This window comes from Chiloscyllium punctatum, chromosome 25 (genome assembly GCF_047496795.1).
Source record: "Chiloscyllium punctatum isolate Juve2018m chromosome 25, sChiPun1.3, whole genome shotgun sequence".
NCBI lineage: Eukaryota > Metazoa > Chordata > Chondrichthyes > Orectolobiformes > Hemiscylliidae > Chiloscyllium > Chiloscyllium punctatum.
The window spans coordinates 86,292,507-86,316,062 of NC_092763.1; the positions used below are offsets into that span (position 1 = coordinate 86,292,507).

General features: G+C 44.7%; 1 protein-coding gene across 3 annotated transcripts in view; it reads left to right on the top strand.

Moving 5' to 3' along the window:
- arhgef6 (Rac/Cdc42 guanine nucleotide exchange factor (GEF) 6) overlaps positions 1-23,556 on the top strand; it is a 157,578-nt gene that overhangs the window by 125,872 nt on the left and 8,150 nt on the right. For 2 of the 3 annotated variants that reach the window (XM_072595638.1, XM_072595636.1), the window contains 7 exons: positions 1,169-1,315; positions 13,190-13,276; positions 13,439-13,517; positions 14,712-14,851; positions 18,733-18,927; positions 19,387-19,407; positions 19,799-19,892. In XM_072595638.1, the coding sequence (XP_072451739.1) occupies positions 1,169-1,315; positions 13,190-13,276; positions 13,439-13,517; positions 14,712-14,851; positions 18,733-18,927; positions 19,387-19,407; positions 19,799-19,892 (763 nt within the window). The remainder of the gene's footprint in view (positions 1-1,168; positions 1,316-13,189; positions 13,277-13,438; positions 13,518-14,711; positions 14,852-18,732; positions 18,928-19,386; positions 19,408-19,798; positions 19,893-23,556) is intronic. The other variant, XM_072595637.1, reaches the window with a different exon arrangement.

The following is a 23,556-nucleotide window of genomic DNA, read 5'->3' on the forward strand; positions in this document are numbered from 1 at the left end:
CCAGAATTTGAAGAAGAGCAGAGGGATCTTTCCTGCTGCCTTAGTTAATGTTAATTCTTCAGCCATATAGCTAGCTCTCCCTCCCCGATATCTCACTGTGGTTTTCGGGAGTTTGTTGTGCAGCATTTAGCTGTGGTATTTACATTTCAAAGTAAGCAGTTGGCTATGAAGCATTTTGGGATGTCCTTTACCCCAGGATAACACTCTCTCTCCCACTGACCATCACCCAAGGTGAGAATCTCACTGAGCGGGAGTTATAAGCACACGGTGAGTTTTACGCTTCATGCAAAAACTGCAGCATCATTGCACTAATCCAACTTTGGTAATGGAAGGTTTGTGACATTACCATCGAAGTCTGATGACATCTTGACCTTCACTAGTAGCCAGCTAACAAAGTTTGGGTTTGCTGTGGAACTGTAAGTATTTCCTTATAATGAGAAAAAGCACATTGTTAATTTCCAACCGTGGAGGATGTGTTTTTGGTGAAGAAAGAAAGGAATTATTGGTTCCTGTGATCACCTGTTTGTCTTCTAAATCGTACCAAGTCCCATTTCTCCATTACCCCATGTACTCACCGACCTGGACTGCATTCACTGCCAGTCTCTCAAAGCCTCAGTTTTAAAATTTGCCCCTTTGTTTTTGAATTCGTACATGGCCTCTCATATTCTTCTCTCAGCAATCTCCTCCTCCCTCCACCCCCACCTCCCCCCTCCACCCCCGCCACCAAAAAAACAAAGACCCTTCAAAGCCTCTCCTTTCCCTCCTGTTCTGGACCTGTTGTACATCCCTCGTTTCAATCAATCACTCCATGATTGGTGGCTGGTGTCTTCAGTTGCTAAGGCCCGAAAATCTGGATCAGTCCCTTCCCCTAAAACCCCTCCCTTTTCCTTTTCTCTCTCATTTAAGACCCTCCTTAAATCCTGTTCTTTGCCTTAGTGTTCCTAATATCTCCTGTTGTTTGGTGTCATTTTTGTTTCGCCTAACTGCATTGCTGAGGAGCTCCTTTTTGTTGGTTTACAATGTCAAAGGCTCTATATAACTGCAAGTGTCTTGTATAGAAGTGTCTGAATGACAATATCCTGTTAACTCCCCGATCCTGTTTACTGTTTGAGAAACAGCAGCCAGTGCCACTGTTGTTACAATAATAGTGCTCTCTCTCTCTCCCCAGTCTCAGTGTCAGGAGCTGCGAAAGAGGAAGCAACTCGAGCTACAGATATTGTCTGAGCAAATTCAGGGCTGGGAGGGTGAAGACATCAAGACCCTTGGAAATGTCATCTACATGTCCCAGGTTATGGTGCAGTGTGGAGCAAGTGAGGTAAGCAGGCTGACAAAGTTGGCTTTGGTAAGAATACACTTTGGACAGATACACTTTCATCTAAATTTACACTGCTTCTTTGTCATGACTGGATTTGAAGCTTTGTATTTGAAAACAGTTACCAGTTCTAGTCGTGAGCCAGTACAATGTTTTACTCCACTTAATCTTAATTATAGAATCAAAGCCACTGACTGGTTTCTAATTTTAAATAAATAATGTTAATGTACTATAGTTGCTGGAAGTCTGAAATAAAAGCAGAAAAGGCTAGAGAAACCTGTCAGGTCTGGCAGTGTTAATGTTTCAAATCCAGCATGACTCTTCACGTGAACTCAGAATGTTAACTTTGATTCTCTCCCCACAGGTGCTGTGAGATTTGCTGAGTCCCTTCACACTTTCTGTTTTAATTCCAGTTTTGTGTGTTGTGTACAGTTCTGGATCTTTTGCAGTGATGGAAGGAGAGTTGGGGGCTATCTTGGTCTGGGAGGGAGTGAAAGAATAGGCAGTACTAAGCTGCTAAATGAGATTGGGGATCCGAATGCTGAGCATTGGTAAGGGATCATCGACAGTGCTTACATTGAGAACAGGCAGAGTGGAGGGAATTTTATTGAATTCCTGAAGATCCTCATGTTACTGCATGGCTGTGTGTGCTGGACCATGGCAAAAGTTGAACAAATGTTGTGACCAGCAATGATGACTTGGTTTAAAAGGAATGTTAGACTACTGAGAATATTCAAGAGTGACATAAGGAGAACATGGCTTAGACCAGAAACTTCACAAAGACTTAGGACAATTAGCTGATAGTTTTGGCGCAAGCTTGCAGAATGGAACAAGACAGAAAATGTTTACAAGTCAAGGAAGACTTAAGGCAGCATTCGATATAAAAAACAATGTCAAGAGTGACTCCACTGAGCGGCTTTAGATGACACCAGCGGTTCCTTCAGAGTTGACAGCTATACAGAGGATTCTTTGGCTGCATTGTTGATGCTGAATTGCTAGATGAGGACTTCTTGGAAATAATATCTTTGAGGGAGACAGTGATGTCCTGGTATAGAATCATAGAATTACTACAGCATGGAAGCAGGCCATTCTGCCCATCAAGTCCACATTGTCCCACCCCCTACCCTGTACCTGTAATCCTGCATTCCCCACAGCTAGTTACCTAACCTGTACATCCCTGGACATTATGGGGCAATTTAGCACAGCCAATCCACTAACCCCCAGAGGAAACCCATGCAGACATGGAGAGAATGTGCAAACTCCACACAGACCGTTGCCGGATGGTGGAATCAAACTCGGGTCCCTTGTGCTGTGAGGCAGCAGAGCTAATCATTGCACCACCATGGCAATGTCTCTGAACTATTTATAATCCTAGGAGGGCCTCTCAGTTCCAGGACAGTGTAGGAAGGGTAATAAATACTGGCCTCCCCATTGATGCTCCCATCTCCTGAAGGGGTAAATGGAGGTCAAAAAGCAGTATCCAAGGTTTCCAGGAACGGAACAATCTGGTCCTGGGTGTCCAGTATTAGCATGAGGGGTCTGACTTCACATTTCAAGAAGGGCTGGAGAATTACATAGTGAAGGTATCACTTCAAGATCCAGGTGACTGGGAGAACTCTGTGTAACAATGGGAAGCCTGGGTACTATAAATTCAAAACAAAAACAGAAATTGCTGGAAAAGCTCAGCAGGTCTGGCAGCACCTATGGAGAGAAATCGAGTTAATGTTTCTGATCCAGTGGCCTTTCCTCAGTTCTGAATGTTTATGCTGTAAGGTTGAAGTGCATGCTAGATTGATTTATGGCAGGCTAGACTCATCCTGTATAACTGATGTCAAGAACTAGGATACATGAAAGTTAGCTTCATGGGGGGAGATGACAGGTGCTTATTCCTTTCACAGCCTACGAAATCGAGACTTTGCATAGGATGAGAAGTTAGGGTGAATTCCCCAGAGATTTTCCAGAATTTGGCCACAGGTTGTCCCACTGTGCTTTGCTGCTTTGGGATCACCTATTGCTGCTTTCCCAGATGGGCCAAGAGAACAACTTTTTAACATCCTTTTCCAAATGCTTCGTAGTCATTTAGTTCAAAGCCGCTGCAATTCAAATGATCTGAAAAAGCGCCAAGTTGATATTTAGCTGCATCATTTACATTGCTTGGTGCAAAGCTATGGAAAATTCCCCTCTTTAATTACAAATGCTGACTTTACTCTGAATAAATTTAGAGCCTTTATTTGTAAAAGGAAGCTTAGGGTACTTCCCCTGACAATTTGATGTAAATCTTTGTTTCAACTCTTTGAGCACAATCAAAATCCAGGACGCAGGTTATTATATCTTCCAGCAAGGTTTGCCATTTAAAGCAATGCTGCATACATGAAACATCATTTTAAAAATAAAATTAAAATTGTAACCTAATCTGCCTTTAAAGGAGGGGGCAGAGTCAACCTTTTCAATCCTACGCCCTTTGATAGGGTGGCTTCCCTCAGCAGTCTCTGCAAGACTGGAAACTCTGTGTGGGTTGAGTCCTCAGCAACTTTCTGCATCCCACCACTCAACAGAAAGTTGTGTTTGTGCAGCGCCGGGCAGTTTGAAACATGCCCCAGTTTTATTGCAAAATTATTCATCAAAGGAAAATAGACACGATTGGCCAAGTCATAGTGCCTGCAGGCCTTTGGTAATTCACAAGGTGCTGGAGATACCTGTGTACTGCACCCTTGTCACTGTCTGGGTCGTTTTGTTTGTGGGGCTGTGGGTGTTGCTGGTGAGGGCAGGAACTGGAGAAGGTAGTGGGGCCCCCTTCTTGAACCACTGCAGTCCTTTGTTGCAGGGAGACTTAGTATGCTGCAAGGGGAGGCAGTTCCAGGATTTTGACCCAGTGACACTGAAGTAATGGTAATGTATTTCCAAGTCAGGATGGTGAGTGACCTGGAGGGGAGCTTGCAAATGGTGGTAGTAAGAACGTAAGAAATGGAAGCAGGAGTAGCTCATTTGGCCCTTTTTGTCCTGCTCCACCATTCACTACTATCATGGCTGACCCTTGGCTTTAACCCCCCTTTCCCTGTTATCCTTCTTTTCTTTGATTTCTCCAAGAGGTCAGTAATCTGACTGGCCCAGCCCGAAATATATTCAGCATTGGAGCATCCACAGCTTCTGGGGAGAGATTTCCAACAATGCACAATCCTTAGGGTGAAATACTCTCTCCTCATCCTAGTCCTAAATGATTGACCCCTTATTCTGAAACTGTAGCCCCATGTTTGAGATTCCCCAGCCGGAGGGAAACCTCTTCATTTTGATGCTGTCGAGCCCCTTCAGAATCGTTGAACGTTTTAATGAGATCACCTCTTATTTTTATAAGCTCCATAAAATATTGACCCAATTTACTCTCACTGTAGGGAAACCTCCTTTCATTCCAGGTACCAAATTTAGCAAAGCATTGCTGTAGCATCCAGTGCAAGGTCAAGATTGATCAGTTTCTGATGATGAATGCTGTACAGGGTTTGGGGGCAGGAGGTGTAAAGGTTGGATCAGCAACAACAGTATTCAATAGTAAGACAGGTTTGACGGGCTGAATGGTCTACTTCTGTTCCTATACCTTTCTCTAAATATGCAGAGTAACATTGTGCATAGTATTACCGAGTGTAAGCTGTCCTTGTTCGTCGTGGTATTGAAGTGTGGTACATTTTGGAACATAGAAGGTTGAGAATATGGAGACTGGTGAAGTTTCTCAGTGTTGAAAGCTTTGTGTTTATTGGGCAGGATTTTGAGCAAAGTGAACTTGTGGCACAATTTGGTAGAGTCCAAATGGTATTGTTACAGCTTAGGTTTATTAATGCCTTTATTATTTTAGTTGTTTAAAATCATTTTTGGTTTGGAGCTGTGAGCTGAGAGTGGAAGGTGACCTTTTGACTGTGAGCAGCAGTTTGCTTTAAAGCAAAGGGAACATTCCAGCTGGTTATTGTTTATGAGGCCAGCCCTGGAAGATAACGGCAGGTTGATTCTTGTTAAAAGAAAGGAGTGTCACGCGAAGCTGTCATTCCGTAGATGTGCAGTTCTCCAACAGGTGGCCAATGTTTGAATGGTAACAGGACCCTCACAGGGAGTGACCACTGAGAATGTAAAAACAAAACAGAAAGAGAAACCAGAGTTTGAGATGGTTTTGAACTGTGTGTTTCAAGTCAGAAGACTGGTGGTGGCCCAGGCTACAGGATGGCAGTTTGACTGCTCTCTGGCTATCCTCTCATTGTCAACTTAATGAAAGCTCAGAGAACAGAACCTCAGTTATCAGTATAAAGTGACTATTTCTTAGAACCTACTGGAAACTATTTGCATGCACTGGTTTGTCTTCAGAAACCTAGCACAATACAATCCCGTGGTCATGAAGTCTGCTTGAGTGAACTGGCTAGTTTCATCTCATTTACTTTTTCTTCTGATTTATTCCTGGACTCTGTCTGTTTGGCTGTCTGACCATGTGTGAGGTCAGATCACATTAGGGATATTGTACGTGATTTTGAGTCCTCTATCTAAGGACTGATGTGCTAGCATTGGATGGGGTGGACAGGGGGTTTAGAAGAATGATACCGGGAATAAAGGGCTTGTCCTATCAGAGCTGAAAATGTGTTGCTGGAAAAGCGCAGCAGGTCAGGCAGCATCCAAGGAGCAGGAGAATCGACATTTCGGGCATCAGCCCTTCTTCAGGAAACGTCGATTCTCCTGCTCCTTGGATGCTGCCTGACCTGCTGCGCTTTTCCAGCAACACATTTTCAGCTCGGATCTCCAGCATCTGCAGTCCTCGCTTGTCCTATCAGAAACAGTTGAGGATTCAGGATCTGTACTCCATGGAGTTCTGTAAGGATGAAGGAAGATCTGATTGAAACTTACAGAATAGAGTCATAGAGTGATACAGTAGAGAAGCCCTTCAGCCCAACTCATCCATGCTGACCAGGCTTCCCAAACTGAACTGATCCCATTTGCCTATGTTTGACCCATATCCCTCTAAACCTTTCCCATCCATGTACCTGTCCAAGTATCTTTTAAATGTTGTAGCTGTACCCACCCCTACCACTTCCTCTGGCAGCTCGCTCCTTATATGTGCGACCCTTTATGAAAACATTGCCCTTCATGTCCCTTTTAACTCTTTCCCCTCTCACCATAACCTATGCCCTCTAGTTTTGATTTCATCTACTCTGAGGAAGGACATTTGCTTTTCACCCTATCCATGCCCCTCATGATTTTATAAACTTCTGTAAGGTCACCCCTCAGCCTCTGACGTTCCAGTGATAAAAGTCCCAATCTGTCCAGTCAATCCCTGTAGCTCAAACCTTCCAGTCTCAGTAACATGCTTGTAAATCCTTTTTGCACACTTTCTAGTTTAATAACATCCTTTCTACAGCAGGGTGACCAGATTTGTATGCAGTACTTCAAATGTGGCCGTACCAATGTCTTGTACACTGTGACATGACGTTCCAACTCCTATATTCAGTGCTCTGACCAGTGAAGGCAAGCGTCCCAAATGCCACCTTCACCATCCTGCCTACCTATTTACGCCACTTTCAAGGAACTGTCCACTTGCACCCCTTAGTGTCTCTGTTCAACAACACTCCCCAGGGCCCTACCATTAACTGTGTAAGTCCTGCCCTGTTTTGTCTTACCAAAACGCAATACCTCACCATTATCTGAATTAAACTCCATCTGCCACTCCTCAGCCCTTTGGCCCAATTGATCTCAAGATCCAGTTGTACTGTCAATAACCACCAATTTTGCTAACTCATTTACTAACTTATTAACCATGGCTGCTGTATTCTCATCCAAATTGTTTATGTACATGGCGAACGACAGTGGACCCAGCACCAATCCTCACAGCATCCCTCTGGTCGCAGGCCTCCAGTCCAAGCATCGACCCTCTACCACCATCCTCTGTCTTAAAGATCAAGCCAAGTTTGTATTCCCTGGATCCCATGTGATCGAACCGTACTAATGAATCTGCCATGCAGAACCTTGAAGGCCTTGCTAAAGTATATGTTGACAACATCTATTGCTGTGTCTTCATGTATCTTCTTGATTACCTCTTCAAAAAACTCAATCAAATTTAAGAGGCATGATTTCCCACTTACCAAGCTATGTTGACTATCCATAACCTGTCTTTCCAAATGCATGTAGATGCTGTCTCTCAGAATCCCCTCCAACAACATACCTATCATTGATGTCACACTCACTGGGCTGGAGTTCCCTGGCTTCTCCTTATAGCCTTTCTTAAATAATAGCCACCCTCCGGCTTCCAGCTGTCAATGATACAAGTATCTCTGTTAGGGGCCTCACAAATTCCTCCCTAACCTCCACAATATCCTAGGATACACTTGACCAGATCCTGGGGATTTATTTCCCTTTACGCACGTTAAGACCTCCAGCCCCACCTCTTCTGTAATGTGGACTTTTTCCAGGGTGGACTTCGGAATACGCAACAACACAGAGTGGCCGAGCAGAGGCTGAGCGCCAAGTTCGGTACCCCTGGGGATGGCCTTAACCAGGACCTTGGGTTCATATCAGACAACTGGTGACCCCACTGCACTATACACTCTCATACACACACACGCACACGATCACGAGCGCACGTGCAGTCACTCACACGATCCCCCTCTCACACATGCATGCACACACACACATATATAGGTCTATGGGGTGAACTTGTATTTGCAGATAAATTCTATTTCTTTCAAAAAGCACATAATCTGTAGGCAGTCAGTCCATGTGACATTTTATAAGTTCCTATTTTGGCAGTAGAACCAGAGTGACTCCAGGTTGGGATACAGACAGACTCTAACTGCACACCCTTAATGCAGTGTCTGAGCTGAGATGTCACTTTTTAAAAAAATAAAACCTTAAGTTCAGATCGGATGGTAAGACCTTGCAATGGATAGTGAGGACAGCTGAGAAAGTCATTGGGGTTTCTCTTTCTCCACCCCCTCCTCCCCCCCCATTACAGACATTTACACCACAAGATACATTGGAAAGGCTAAGAGCATTGTGGAAGACCCCTCACTCAAACTCTTCTCCCTCCTGGATTATAGTCCAACAGGTTTATTTGGAAGTACAAGCTTTCAGAGTGCTGCTCCTTCATCAGGTAGCGAATGGGTCAGGACCATAAGACACAGAATATAATCTGGTGTTGTGTGACTTCTATCTTTGTCCACCCCAGTCCAATACTGGCACCTCCACATCTTTTCAAGACATCACTATGTATTTTCTCGAGTTCTCGGCCTTCCTCTCCTTGGTGAATATTGATGTGAAATATTCCTGCCCATCTACTGTGGTTCTACACATAGGTGGCTTTGTTATCTTTAAGGGTGCCTATTCTCTCCCTAGTTACTTTTCTGTGTACTTAATATACTTGTAGAATCTCTTTGGATTCTCCTTTACCCTGACTGGTAAAGCTCTCATGCCCACTTTTTGCCCTCCTGATTTCACTCTTAAGCGTACTCCTACACCCCCTAAACCCTGCAAGGGGTTCACTTGATCCCAGCTGTGAGTGGCCTGGATAGAGTGGACATGGAGAAGATGTTCCCACTAGCAGGAGAGACTAGGACCCGAGGGCACAGCCTCAGAGTGAAGGGATGACCATTTCGAACGGAGATGAGTTTTTTTCAGCTTGAGGGTGGGGGATCCATGGAACTCATCGTCACAGAGGGTTATGGAGGCCAAGTCATTGAGTGTCTTTAAGACAGGGATACTGATTAGTAAGGGGATCAAGGGTTACGGGGAGATGGCAGGAGAATGGGGGTTGAGAAACATATCAGCCATGATTGAATGGTGGAGCAGGCTTGATGGGCTGAGTGGCCTAATTCTGCTTCTTATGGTGTTATAGAACATAGAACAATACAGCACAGAACAGGCCCTTCAGCCCACGATGTTGTGCCGACCACTGATCCTCATGTATGCACCCTCACATTTCTGTGACCATATGTATGTCCAGCAGTCTCTTAAATGTCCCCAGTGACCTTGCTTCCACAACTGCTGCTGGCAACGCATTCCATGCTCTCACAACTCTGTGTAAAGAACCCACCTCTGACATCCCCTCTATACTTTCCTCCAACCAGCTTAAAACTATGACCCCTCGTGTCAGTCATTTCTGCCCTGGGAAATAGTCTCTGGCTATCGATTCTATCTATGCCTCTCATTATCTTGTATACCTCAATTAGGTCCCCTCTCCTCTTCCTTTTCTCCAATGAAAAAAGTCCGAGCTCAGTCAACCTCTCCTCATAAGATAAGCCCTCCAGTCCAGGCAGCATCCTGGTAAACCTCCTCTGAACCCGCTCCAAAGCATCCACATCTTTCCTATAATATGGCGACCAGAACTGGACGCAGTATTCCAAGTGCGGTCTAACCAAAGTTTTATAGAGCTGCAACAAGATCTCACGACTCTTAAACTCAATCCCCCTGTTAATGAAAGCCAAAACACCATATGCTTTCTTAACAACCCTGTCCACTTGGGTGGCCATTTTAAGGGATCTATGTACCTGCACCCCAAGATCCCTCTGTTCCTCCACACTGCCAAGAATCCTATCCTTAATTCTGTACTCAGTTTTCAAATTCGACCTTCCAAAATGCATCACCTCGCATTTATCCAGGTTGAACTCCATCTGCCACCTCTCAGCCCATCTCTGCATCCTGTCAATATCCTGCTGCAGCCTACAACAGCCCTCTATACTGTCAACGACACCTCTAACCTTTGTGTCGTCTACAAACCTGCTGACCCATCCTTCAATCCCCTCATCCAAGTCATTAATAAAAATTACAAACAATAGAGGCCCAAGGACAGAGCCCTGTGGAACACCACTCACCACTGACTTCCAGGCAGAATATTTTCCTTCCACTACCACTCGCTGTCTTCTGTTGGCCAGCCAATTCTGTATCCAGGCAGCTATATTCTCCTGTATCCCATTCCTCCTGACCTTCTAAATGAGCCTACCATGGGGAACCTTATCAAATGCCTTGCTGAAGTCCATATACACCACATCCACAGCTCGACCCTCATCAACTTTTCAAGTCACATCCTCAAAGAACTCGATAAGGTTTGTGAGGCATGACCTGCCCCTCACAAAGCCGTGTTGACTGCATTTAATCAAGCCATGCTCTTCCAGATGGTCATAAATCCTATCCTTCAGAATCCTTTCTAACACCTTGCAGACGACAGACGTGAGACTTACTGGTCTGTAATTGCCGGGGATTTTCCCTATTTACTTTCTTGAAGAGAGGAATTATATTTGCCTCTCTCCAGCCCTCAGGTACGACTCCAGTGGAGAGCGAGGATGCAAAGATCTTCACAAGTAGTGAGGCAATTGCATTTCTCATTTCCCAAAGCAGCCGAGGACAAATCTGGTCTGGGCCTGGCAACTTGTCAACCTTAACGTTTGACAAAATTTTCAGCACATCAGCTTCCTCTATCTCTATCTATTCCAGCATGCACACCTGCTCTTCAAAGGTTTCATTCACTACAAAGTTTGTTTCTTTCATAAAGACAGAAGCAAAAAACTCATTTAGGGCTTCCCCTACCTCCTCAGACTCCACACAGAAGTTCCCTATGCTATCCCTGATCGGCCCGACTCTTTCTTTGACCATTCTCTTATTCCTCACATAAGTGTAAAATGCCTTTGTGTTCTCCCTAATCCGTTCTGCCAAGCCTTTCTCGTGCCCCCTCCTGGCTCTCCTCAGACCATTTTTGAGCTCCTTCCTCGCCTGCCTGTAATCCTCTAGAGCTGAGCTTGACCCTAGCTTCCTCCACCTTATGTAAACTACCTTCTTCCTTTTGACGAGAAGCTCCACCGCTCTCGTCATCCAAGGTTCCTTTACCTTACCCCTTCTTGCCTGTCTCAGAGGGACATATTTATTCATCACTTGCAACAACTGTTCCTTAAACAGTCTCCACATGTCTATAGTGCCCTTTCCATGGAGTAATTGCTCCCAATCCATGCTTCCTAACTCATGTCTAATTGTATCATAGTTTCCTCTTCCCCAATTAAATATCCTCCCATTTTGTCTAATCCTCTCCTTCTCCATAGCTATGTAGAATGTTATTATTTTGTGAAAACTATGAATTTGGTGTCTGGCATTGGTTATTCACAAAGTCTGGTTGGCAGCCAATCTTTCGGGTCGTTGAGTGTGTTGCTGAATTGCAAATACAGGGATGGGGAGCTGATCTGATTTGACTCTGTGTGTCATAAGGATATACATCACGAAGCCCCTCCCAACCACTGAGCCACTAGCCCAGGTCCCAGGCGCTCTCACCAGGAGAGCAGACATTGTCAGTCCATGAGAAACTGAGCAGGTTTCCTACAGTCATGAGGGACTCAGTGCTGAATATGTGTGATTAGATCATTTACCTTGTGCTGTCCATTTTGAACCTGTTTTCTACAACATGCAGGCTACCACTGAGCTACTGGTTTCAGCAAAACATTGTTTTAAACCCTCTAATATAACACTACCTGCCCCCTCTTTATCCTGGAAAAAGAGAGCTCGGTCCATTCACTGTAAGATGGCTCCCTTTGAGCAGTGTCACTCACAGCAGTCACTCGGTTGTTTCAAGGATTGCTTTGTTTTGTGGGCGGCACGGTGGCACAGTGGTTAGCACTGCTGCCTCACAGCGCCTGAGACCCGGGTTCTATTCCCGCCTCAGGCGACTGACTGTGTGGAGTTTGCACGTTCTCCCCGTGTCTGCGTGGGTTTCCTCCGGGTGCTCCGGTTTCACCCCCACACTCCAAAGATGTGCAGGTCAGGTGAATTGGCCAGGCTAAATTGCCCGTAGTGTTAGGTAAGGGGTAGATGTAGATGTAGGGGTATGGGTGGGTTACGCTTCGGCGGGGCGGTGTGGACTTGTTGGGCCGAAGGGCCTGTTTCCACACTGTAAGTAATCTAATCTAATCTAATCTAAAAAAAAGTAGCCCATAGGTTATACCGTAACTGGAATTTCCATCGTCACCTTATTACAGCGCCATTTGCTAGATTGTGTCTCAGGCAAAATAAAGCAATATCTGCTGATGGAGGAAATCTAGGGCAAGGGGGCGGAAGGTCAAAGCTAGGTCATTGAGGAATTTGTCCCGCACACCAGGTACGGTCTGTGCGTAGAATTCTCCCCAACAATACCTATCAGATGCTGAAGCTCAACAATGTCACATCTGAGGTCATTGGTATCAAGAATATGAAAGATAGCAAAGTGGAGGGCAAAAGCAAATTACTGCGGATGCTGGAATCTGAAACCAAAAGAGAAAATGCTGGAAAATCTCAGCAGGTCTGGCAGCACCTGTAAGGAGAGAAAAGAGCTGACATTTCAAGTCTAACTGACCCTTTTGTCAAAGCTGGAGGAGTGTGAATGAAGGTCATGTGGAGATCAGCTGTCGTCTCAGTGAATAGCAGCTGAATGGGGTTGAATGGCCTCCTCCTTGTTCCCATGTACAGTTCCATTCTTGAAGAAAATGATGCCAGCTGTTCTCTCTGTTTGGATCGGTTGCTGTGATTTGGTGAGACTGACTGGGTTAGGAACATGAACTGATTGTTCTTGTTCAGCCTTGTTTATACTCACCTGAGGATTTGTGTTTTAGTTTGGATTATGAGTGAATTGTAAATAATGACTGGTGCCTTCAGCTCTTGATCAGTGCAGTCAAAAGCCCTGGGTTCTCCACTCAAAATGCCCTCGGAAGTATTTGCCAAAACAATTTCTCGAGGAATGGTTTAACTCCTTGCTGTCCTCTCCCCTGCTGTCTTTCCTGAATACAAATTAAAAAGCTTTTATTGTATAATGTTGAAATCCAGGTTAAATAACAAGAGCTTTGTTATGTTGCCAAACGAATGGTTACTGTTGTGAAATGGTTATTGTTGTGAATTTAATTTTAGGAGAAGGATGAAAGATACTTCATGTTGTTCCCAAAAGTGCTGCTCATGCTGTCTGCGAGCCCACGGATGAGTGGCTTCATTTATCAGGTGAGAAAAGCCACATTTATCTTCTTGTGCAATCACCTAAAGTATATTTTCATTTTACTACCGTGTTGTTTTTGAGCCACATTAATGTACTGTTTGAATTAGAGTTCAGGAACTGCAAAGTTGCCTCCTGTGCTGACATTGTAATGTTATTTTCTGCTGCAGGGAAAGTTGCCATTGACAGGAATGACAATAACAAAGTTAGAGGAAACGGAAAACTTCCACAATGCCTTCGAAATCACAGGTTTGTACTTTATAAATTGACACAGTCTCTCCAGGCATGCACAGTGATGGGATATGTTCATGGGTTTATTGCTGGTGGCATTGATGGTTTAATTTGGTCAAAGCCATTGAAAGGCTCCCTTTTAAGTGCTGGAGTATCTTTTACACTCACTTAGTTTCTCTGATGTTGGTTGTGGGAAAAATATTGTCCAGGACATCAGAAGAATGTGACTGCTCTCCCTTCAGTACTGCAAAAGAATCTTTTACACTCAACTGAGAGACCAGACAGGTTTCCATATAATTCCATATCTAAAGACACCACCTCTGACAGTGCGGCACCAGTGCTGAGGGAAGCTCAGGACTTGACCCTCCAACAAGTGCGGCGCTCCCTCAGCACTGACCCTCTGACAGTGCGGCGCTCCCTCAGCACTGACCCTCCCTCAATTTGAGTTCAGTTAGCTCAGTTGGGTGGCTCAGTGGATAGCACTGCTGCTTCACAATGCCAGGTACACTGATTCGATTTTACTCTCCGGTGACTGTGTGGAGTTTGCAGATTCTCCCTGTGTCTGCATGGGTTTCCTCCGGGTGCTCCAGTTTCCTCCCACAATTCACAGACATGCAGGATAGGTGGGTTAGCCATGGGAAATGTAGGGCTGCAGGGATAGGGGCGGGGTGAGTCTGGGTGGGATGCTGTTTGGCAGGTTGCTGTGGATTTAATGGGCCAAATGGCCTGCTTCCACACAGTTAAGGATTCTGTGACCTTCTATGATCTACGCTGAGCTGGCTGGGTGGCTGGTTTACAATTCAGAGTGACAACAGTGTGGATTGAGTTCCTGCATTGGCTGAGGTCACCATGAAGGTGTCTCCTCCTCGAATCTCCCCTTGCCTCAGGTGTGGTGACCTCAGCTGAAACCGCCACCAGCTACCTCTCTCTGTATGGGGAGAGCAGTCCTTTCGTGCAGTTGGACTATAGCGACTTCCTCAGTGCTGACTGTCTGTTAATATGTGCACCCGCAAAGCTGCTGTGAATAATTGGATACTGAAATGTTTGGCACGTCAATCTGCCTTACAGTGTGCAAGGTGCTACCCACTGAGCTGAGGCTAATGTGAATGATATTACCATGTGCCTACTTCTGTAGATTGGCTCAGTCTGAGAGCGATAATAATCAAAATGTTTAGTTGTAGAAAATAACTTAAGTGTTTCAAATGTTTGCAGGTAACATGATCGAGCGGATTCAGGTGTCCTGTAGTAACAGCCAGGAGCTCCATGACTGGGTAGAGAATCTCCTGATGTTAACCAAAGGCACAGTCCCTGGGAATACTAACACAAAACCAGTTTCTGCCACGTCACAGCCAGTAAGGAGTCGTTAACTACTTGTTGTTTTAAATATATTGCATGGACTATAAGAAACTGTCCCTGTTAACTGGTGCCTAAACTGCCGACAACGATAGTGACAAAAACTAAAATTCCTGGAAAAACTCAGCTGGTCTGGCAGCAACTGTAGAGAGAAAGCAGAGTTAGTGTTTCAGGGGCTGTGAAGTTCTGAGGAAGAACCACTGGACCCAAAATGTTCACTCTGATTTCTCTCCATGGACACTGTCAGACCTCCTGAGATTTTCCCGCAATTTCTGTGTTTGTTTCTGATTAACAGCATTTGCATTTCTTTTGGTTTTTTACAAAGATGGTGAGCCAGTGTGATAAAATGCAAATGTTTCAGGTGTCGTATTACAGCTTAAATGTTCCTCTGGATTAGCATGTCAGTTACTATAGGTCACAGTTTCAAGTGAACTAAGAGTGAGATGAGGAGAAATGTCTTTATTCAGAAAATTGTTAGGATTTGGAATGTGCTGGGAGAGTGGTGGAGGTGGATTCCGTGGGAGGTTTTAACAGAGAGCTGGATATGTATATGTGAAGAACTTAGGGCTGGAGCATGGGAATGGCTGGGTAGGTTGTTCAGGAGCTGGTACAGATACAGTGGGTTGAGTGCCCTCATGCTGTAAAATTGTACGATTCCAAGGTAACTGTGCCATTCTCAGTGCATCCTTGATTAACCGTTTTTATAAAGATCTTTTTCATGTTTTCCACATGCAAAGTTGGTGTTGTGAATATGGATGGATTTTGTCCTGTTTATTGGAACTGAACAGATTTTGATTTCACTTTGTGCTGGAGGTATTGATCAATCTGTCTTTATACCTGGATTGACACATCCAGAGTTTTCACAGTTTGAAAGGCTCCCTGTTAGAGGGAACTGAAGTGGGTGGCACAGAGGGTGTTGCTGGGCCCGGGGAATGTGTTGGGTCAGTAAATACACCTCAAGTGAAGGCAAGTATCAAACTCCTCTTTATGTGATTTCACATCAATTTGTGCAGCATGTGATTGGCAGCAGCGACATGGACTCGTACAGCGCAGAAACAGACTCTTTGGCCCAATTCTTTCAGGCTGAACACGTTTCTCAAACTAAACTCGACCCACTTGCCTATATTTAGCCCATATCTCTCTCAGCCTTTCCTCTGCATTCATGTACCTGTCCAAACGTCTTTTAAATGTTGTAACTGTGCCTGCATCTACCACTCCCTCTGATAGCTCATTTCACATACAGCACCTTGCATAGTCAACTGCCCAACGGTGCATCCCAGCATTGCACCTGGACAAAATGTGGCACCAATTTTAAAGAACCATCTCTAATCCAACAACCCTCCAGTATTTCTGCATTCCTGTAGTTCTACTGCCCTGTTTCTCCCTCAACTCCCCACATGAGTAGCTGCTCTTTCATCTGTCTGGAATTTTGTCTGTTCTCCTTCCCATTTTTCCGCATCTTTCTCCTCCTTTCATCTACCTTTTAGACCAAACTTTCAGTCCTAATATCTCTCTTTTACTCCTGAGAAGCAGCTTGGAACAGTTTTCAAGTTAAATGCGCTATATGAATGTTCTTAGTGTCATTGATGCCAAGTCTTTTAAATATTTGATACCAATTGTCAAGTAATTTGAGGTGTAGTGATGTCACTGTACTCTGCATCTATTGACATGGGGTTGAACTTCAGAAGTGATCAACCCCTTAGATATTTCATCAGTGGGAATCTCCAGAACTGCCTGCTGTCTTTCTCTGTAATTAGCAGCTTCAAGCTAGTCCACATTCAACCATAATGCTGGGAAGGAGAATTTTGTGTGTCCAAGTTGAGGAATATCTGGGTTATCACACAATCAATTCACCAATGATGAGTTATCCCATTAGTCTGGAGAGCCAGCCCTGACTGTATTCAGTCCCTGGCTTCTCACAGTCATTGATTCTGCAGAGACCTCTGTTCCTGCCGAGATTTGGAATATCTCTATCTGTGCTAAAGTGGAAAAGCATTGGGGAAACTCGATAACAAGGGAGAAGGGACTGGAACGATATGCCGATTGTCAGGGAGCACAAACACCAGTTTCTGTGAAAGTCCTGTTTCGGCACTAGATATTCAGCATAATTCTCCTAGTGTGTTGGTTAAAATCTGAAACGGAGCAGCTTGAGAGTGACTTGCTGCTCCCTTTGCAGCTGAGATCTGTCTATTGCCCAGTCATTAATACCAGCAAAGCACCTTCAATTTCCCCGTGAAACAGAACGGCAGTTTATTGGGAATGCTGAGTAACTCAGACAAACAGCGTTAACGTTTCAGATTTACAGCTTCTCTTAGTTTACAGTGGGGCTCCTGAAGCATTTGTTGAAATGTCACACACACTAACTGAATTGTTTGCAATGTTAAGGCTCAGGGAGTTGAAAAGGCAGGTCTGAAGTGGTTGCCAGAAGCACCAGAGGGTAAGGTGAGAAATTACATAGAGCATAGAACATTCTAGCGCAGTACAGGCCCTTCGGCCCTTGATGTTGCACTGACCTGTGGAGCCAATCTGAAGCCCATCTATTCGACACTGTTCCACTTTCATCCATACGTTTATCCAATAAATATTTAAATGCTCTTAAAGTTGATGTGTCCACTACTGTTGCAGGCAGTGTGTTCCATGCCCTTTCTACTCTGAGTAAAGAACCTACCTCTGACATCTGTCCTATATCTATCACCCCTTAATTTAAAGCTAGGTCCCTTTGTGCTAGCCATCACCATCCGAGGAAAAGGCTCCAAAGCTTCCATATCCTTCCTATAATGCGAGCACTATCCACAACCCCACTGACCTTAGTCTCATCCGCAAATTTAAAAACCCATTCTTCTACGCCCTCAACCAGGTCATTAATAAAAAAATGGCAAACAGCAGTGGTTTCAAAACAGATCCTTGTGGTATACCACTAGTAACTAAACTCCAGGATGAACATTTCCCATCAACCACCACCCTCTGTCTTTCAGCTAGCCAATTTCTGATCCAAACCGCTAAATCACCCTCAATCCCATGCCTCTGTATTTTGTGCAATAGCCTACCGTAGGAAACCTTATCAAACGCCTTACTGAAATCCATATACACCACATCAACCACTTTACCCTCATCCTCCTGTTTGGTCACCTTCTCAAAGAACTCTGAGGTTTGTGAGGCATGACCTACCCTTCACAAAGCCATGTTGACTATCCCTAATCAACTTATTCCTCTCTAGATGATTATAAATCATATCACTTATCACCTTTTCCATCACTTTACCCACAATTAAAGTAAGGCTCACTGATCTATAATTACCAGGGTTGTCTCTACTCCCCTCCTTGAACTAGGGGACCACATTTGCTATCCTCCAGTCTTCTGGCACCATTCCTGTAGACAATGACGACATAAAGATCAAAGCCAAAGGCTCGGCAATCTCCTCCCTGGCTTCTCAGAGAATCTTAGGATAAATTCCATCTGGCCCAGGGGACGTATCTATTTTCACACTTTCCAGAATTGCTAACACCTCCCCCTTGTGACTGTCAATCCTGTCTAGTCTAGTAGCCTGTATCTCAGCATTCTCCTTGATAACATTGTCTTTTTCCAGTGTGAATACTGACAAAAAATATTCATTTACCGCTACCCCTATTTCCTCTGACTCCTCGCACAACTTACCATTGTTATCCTTGATTGGTCTTAATTTTTCTCTAGTCATTCTTTTATTCCTGGTGTACCTATAGAATTGTTTTATGCATTGAGTTGTGATGTGGACCGCACTGCCTGATGCAGATTTGGTGATAACTTTCAGAAAAGGACTGGGTAAATATTTGAAAAGGATACAAAAATATATATATTTGAGTAACTGAAAAGACAAATCTATTTTCATCTCATTCCTACCCAGCAACACTCTGAGAGTAAGCAGCCTCCAGCAACTCCGTCACACCAGCCCCTCACTTATTCACCTCCACAGTCTTACAGCACAGCTGGACAAAACCGCGGCCTCTTGGAACCTCCCAAAATCCCCAAGGCTTGGACTCTGAGCTGCCTGAGACCAGCGCCCCCGCTAAGACCATCAGCTGCATTAGGTTGTAAGGAGGTATGTGGTCCATTCACAAGGCACATTGCTTTCAACATAAAAGGTTTGCCAGCTACATCAAAAATAACCCCTCAGCCCCATATACTGATCCTGAATGAGATGGGTTGAATTATTGTCAGTTGATCGCAATTAATCAAAGTCTGTTTTATAACAAAACTCCCTTATTTTCCACTGTTATGCAATGATTCCTGGTGAATATTTACTGTTTATTAATAAAGGTATTTATAATGGAGACAATTTTAAATGTGCATGACACTATTACTGCATTGACTTGCATGGATAATAACCTTTTAGACTAATAGAAATTACTTGGATGATGCACTGATAGCGAAATTAACACTAATATAGATGACACTTCTCAATTACCTTCAAGATAGTGAATGAACTTTTCATATAATAATCATCAATTATTTGCTTTCACTTTCATCTTCTCTTTCTTTCCCATTTGTTACATTGTAGAGGATGTCTTATATTCTAAAGGTAAGGGGTTAGATGAGTGACTTTACTCCTAGTTTGTGTTGTGTGCATGCCAGCGATGCAAGACTACATTTGCTGCCTCACCACCTTCCTTCACCTGCTTACCTTAACGCTGTTCTGAGATGTTTGTAAGAGTTGTATGCAAACCGCATTAATCTTCTTGCAGTATTTGAGGCCAAAATGATTCCTCTGGCTCTGTTAAAGATGCAGAAATGTATTTGGTGTCTCAACTTGGCAACTAACTAGTGAAGCACAAGCTCTCTCTGATCAGTGTAGCTGTGGCATGGCTGCTTCTGTACTCGTAACAAACTGAACTGTTTACAGAACATACTTCATGCTGCTGAACGAGATATATTGATTCTGACTGACTGTTGGCTGCTGTCCTACTGTGCAGGATTCCAGTAAAAGCCCCAAAGCAGTGAAAAAGTTCTTAACCAAGAGGAAGACGGAACGGAAAACATCCGAAGATGAGTTCATTCTGCGGAAAAGTAAGTTGATCCCTCCAGAAACCTGAGGTACAGAACAATCACCAAAAATAGTTTTCATAAACAGGACTGATATAAAAGTTACAGAAGTTCATATTGATCGTTGAACAGATTAAAACGAAGGAAAGAAGAGAGAATTAAATATCACCTCAATTAGCAGGACAAACAGTTACAGCTCAGTGCTGAGGTAGCGCCGCGCTGTCGGAGGGTCAGCGCTGAGGGAGTGCCGCACTGTCGGAGGGTCAGCGCTGAGGGAGTGCCGCACTGTTGGAGGGTCAGCGCTGAGGGAGCGCCGCACTATGGGAGGGTCAGCGCTGAAGGAGCGCTGCCTTGTGGGAGGGTCAGCGCCGTGCTGTGGAAGGGTCAGTGCTGAGGGAGCGTTGCGCTGTGGGAGGGTCAATGCTGAGGGAGGGTCAGCACTGAGGGAGCGCCGCGCTGAGGGAGGGTCAGCACTGAGGGAGCGCCGTGCTGAGGGAAGGTTAGCGCTGAGGGAGCGCCGCACTGTCGGAGGGTCAGCACTGAGGGAGCGCCGCGCTGAGGGAGGGTCAGCACTGAGGGAGCGCCGTGCTGAGGGAAGGTTAGCGCTGAGGGAGCGCCGCACTGTCGGAGGGTCAGCACTGAGGGAGCGCCGTGCTGTTGGAGATGCTGTTTTCTCATAGTCCATTTTCTGTCACGTTAGTCGGTAATATCCTGTGCACTACTTCCATAACAGGTATGGTGTAACAGTGCCTAGGCCAACATATATCTGTCTACCAACATCGTTATCTGGTCATTGTTATAATCATCAATTTTGTGAAGCCTTTGTGTTTAAATTGTCAAGCAAGTTCCCCACATCACAGCTGTGATGGCACTTCCAATTTGCTTCATGGTGTGTTCAGTTTGTTGGAAAGGTTAGAACATGAGAAAGCCACAATAAAAATGCCAGTTCTGTCAAGAATCACTGAGGTTTCATTTTCCCATTCCTCTTGGTAAAGTGTCAGATTTTGTCAAAATGGTAATTGTGCATAAACAGGTTCTTTCTCTGGCTCTGTGATTCTCACAGTCTTTGTGCCATGAGCGTTGTTGCTAATGATGTCACCTACAACAGAATTTTAGTCCTGTTTCAAACTGGGTAGCTGAGGCAGTTAGTTAAACATTAGACTTTTGAGGGTTAAAAGCTGTACCTGTAGGCGGAGGAAGCTTGGTTTTTGCTAATATCAAATGTTAAATTGATTGGTTGTGTCTACGAGGATAAACACATTGTCTTTTATCCAACTAAAATCTCTACTGTTTGGTTTGAGCAGGTTTCGATGTACATGATCTTTCAGTGAGGAAAAGTTTATTTCCGATTAATATCAGCCAGAACTAGGTTTTAGTACAGAGTCAAGAGAGTGGTGCTGGAAAAGCACAGCAGGTCAGGTAGCATCCAGGGAGCAGGAAAATCAACATTTCAAGCATAAGCCCTTCATCAGGAATGAGGAGGGTGGCCCAAGGGGCTGAGAGATAAATGGGTGGGGGTTGGGGGAAGGTGGTAGCTGGGAATGTGATAGGTAGATGGAGCTGGGGAGACACACACTAAACAATCCCACTTCCCTGTGGCCGAGCAGTAACTCCCCCCCCCCCACTTCACCAAGGATATGCAAGTCCTGGGCCGGCTCCACCACCAAACTCTAGCCACTGGACGCCTGGAGGAAGAACGCCTCATCTTCCACCTTCAGACCCTTCAACCAGATGGGAACAATGTGGATTTCACCAGTTTCCTCATTTCCCCTCCCTCCACATTATCCCAGATCCAACCTTCCAACTTGAACTGGACAATCAAATATTGTTTATTTCTCATCCTTGAATTTTGTCTAAATTGAAAAATAAAATATATTTTTGAACAGTTGATTTGTCCCCCCCCTCATTTTGTCAGTAAAATTAGATGGGTAGCACTGCTGCCTCACAGCACCAGAGACCCGGGTTCAATTCCAGCCTCAGGCAACTGTCTGTGAGGAGTTTGCACGTTCTCCCTGTGTCTGTGCGGGTTTCCTCCGGGTGCTCCGGTTTCCTCACATAGTCCAAAGATGTGCAGGTCAGGTGAATTGGTCATGCTAAATTGCCCGTAGTGTTAGGTGCATTAGTCAGGGGTAAATGTAGGGGAATGGGTCTGGGTGGGTTGCTCTTCGGAGGGTCGGTGTGGACTTGTTGGGCCAAAGGGCCTGTTTCCACACTGTAGGAAATCTAACCTAATCTAAAAAAATTGATAATATCTGCAAGAAAAAAGGTGATTTCAGCAGCAAATAGTGATATTTAACAGAAATGCAAAGAGTGGCAGGGAGGTAATCATTTGCAGTTACAGAAGAGCTGAACAGCACAGATCTCGCTGATTTAACGGACCATTGTATCAGTCACAGAAACATGTGCTCAGATTATCTTCTGCCTCCTTCAGCCACTGCCACCTTACTTCAGAGAACCTGAACTGGACTCACCACATAAATACTGTGGCTACAAGAGCAGGTCAGAGGCTAGGAATATTGCAGCAAATAACTCACTGCCTGACTCCCCAGAGCCTGCCCACCATCTACAAGGCACAAGTCAGGGGTGTGATGGAATACTCCACACTTGCCTGGGTGGGTGCAGCTCCAACAACACTCAAGAAGCTTGACACCTCCAGGACGAAGCAGCCAGTTGATTGGCATCGCATCCACAAACATCCACTCCCTCCACCATCGACACTCAGTAGCAGCAGTGTGTACTATCTACAAGATGCACTGCAGAAACTCACCAATAATGCAGAGCACCTTCCAAACCCATGACCACTTCCATCCAGAAGGACAAGGGCGGCAGACACGTGGGAATGTTCTCCCCTGCAACTTCCCCTCCAAGCCGTCACCATCCTGACTTGGAAATATATCACCGCTCCTTCACTGTCATTGGGTCAAAATCCTGGAATTCCCTCCCTGAGGGCATTGTGGGTCAACCCACAGCACATGGGCTATTGCAGTTCAAGAAGGCAGCTCACCCCCACCTTCTCAAGGGCAATTCGGGACAGACAATAAATGCTACTCCAGCCAACAATGCCCACACCCCATAAATGAATGAACAAAAATTAGTCGTCTTACCTATGGAAAGATATACTGACCTTGAGGGGAATGTGATCAAGATTACCTGGATGGGTTTATGGGTGAGGGAACTGTGTATATTAGGAGAGGTTATGAAAATAGGTCTTAATTCCTTTGAATTTGGAAGAATGGGAGGCATTTGAAACCTGAGGAATTCTTAAAGCGGTAACTAGAACGAAAAGCTCCAAATGTTGAAAATCTGAAGCAATAACAGAAATCACTAGAGAAACTCAACAGATCTGGCAGCATCTGTGGAGAGAGAAACAGAGTTAACATTTGAGTCCAGACACCTTTCTTCGGAATTCTACAGAATTCTTAAAAGACCTTGACTGGGTAGATGCTGAGAAACTATTCCTCAAGAATGGAGTATCCAGATCGAGAGATCACTATCCCGAAATAGAGACGGGCAATTTACATTCAATTTGACACTTGTTTTCCGTGTGGTTGCTGTAGTAATGTAAAAAGTGCAGGAGTCAGTTTGCATGCAGTAAGTGGTATGATGGTAACCACGAAGTTTCTAACTTTTATACAGATGTTTGTTGAGGGATAAATGTTGGCAGGAGCAGTGATTACTCCCAGCACTA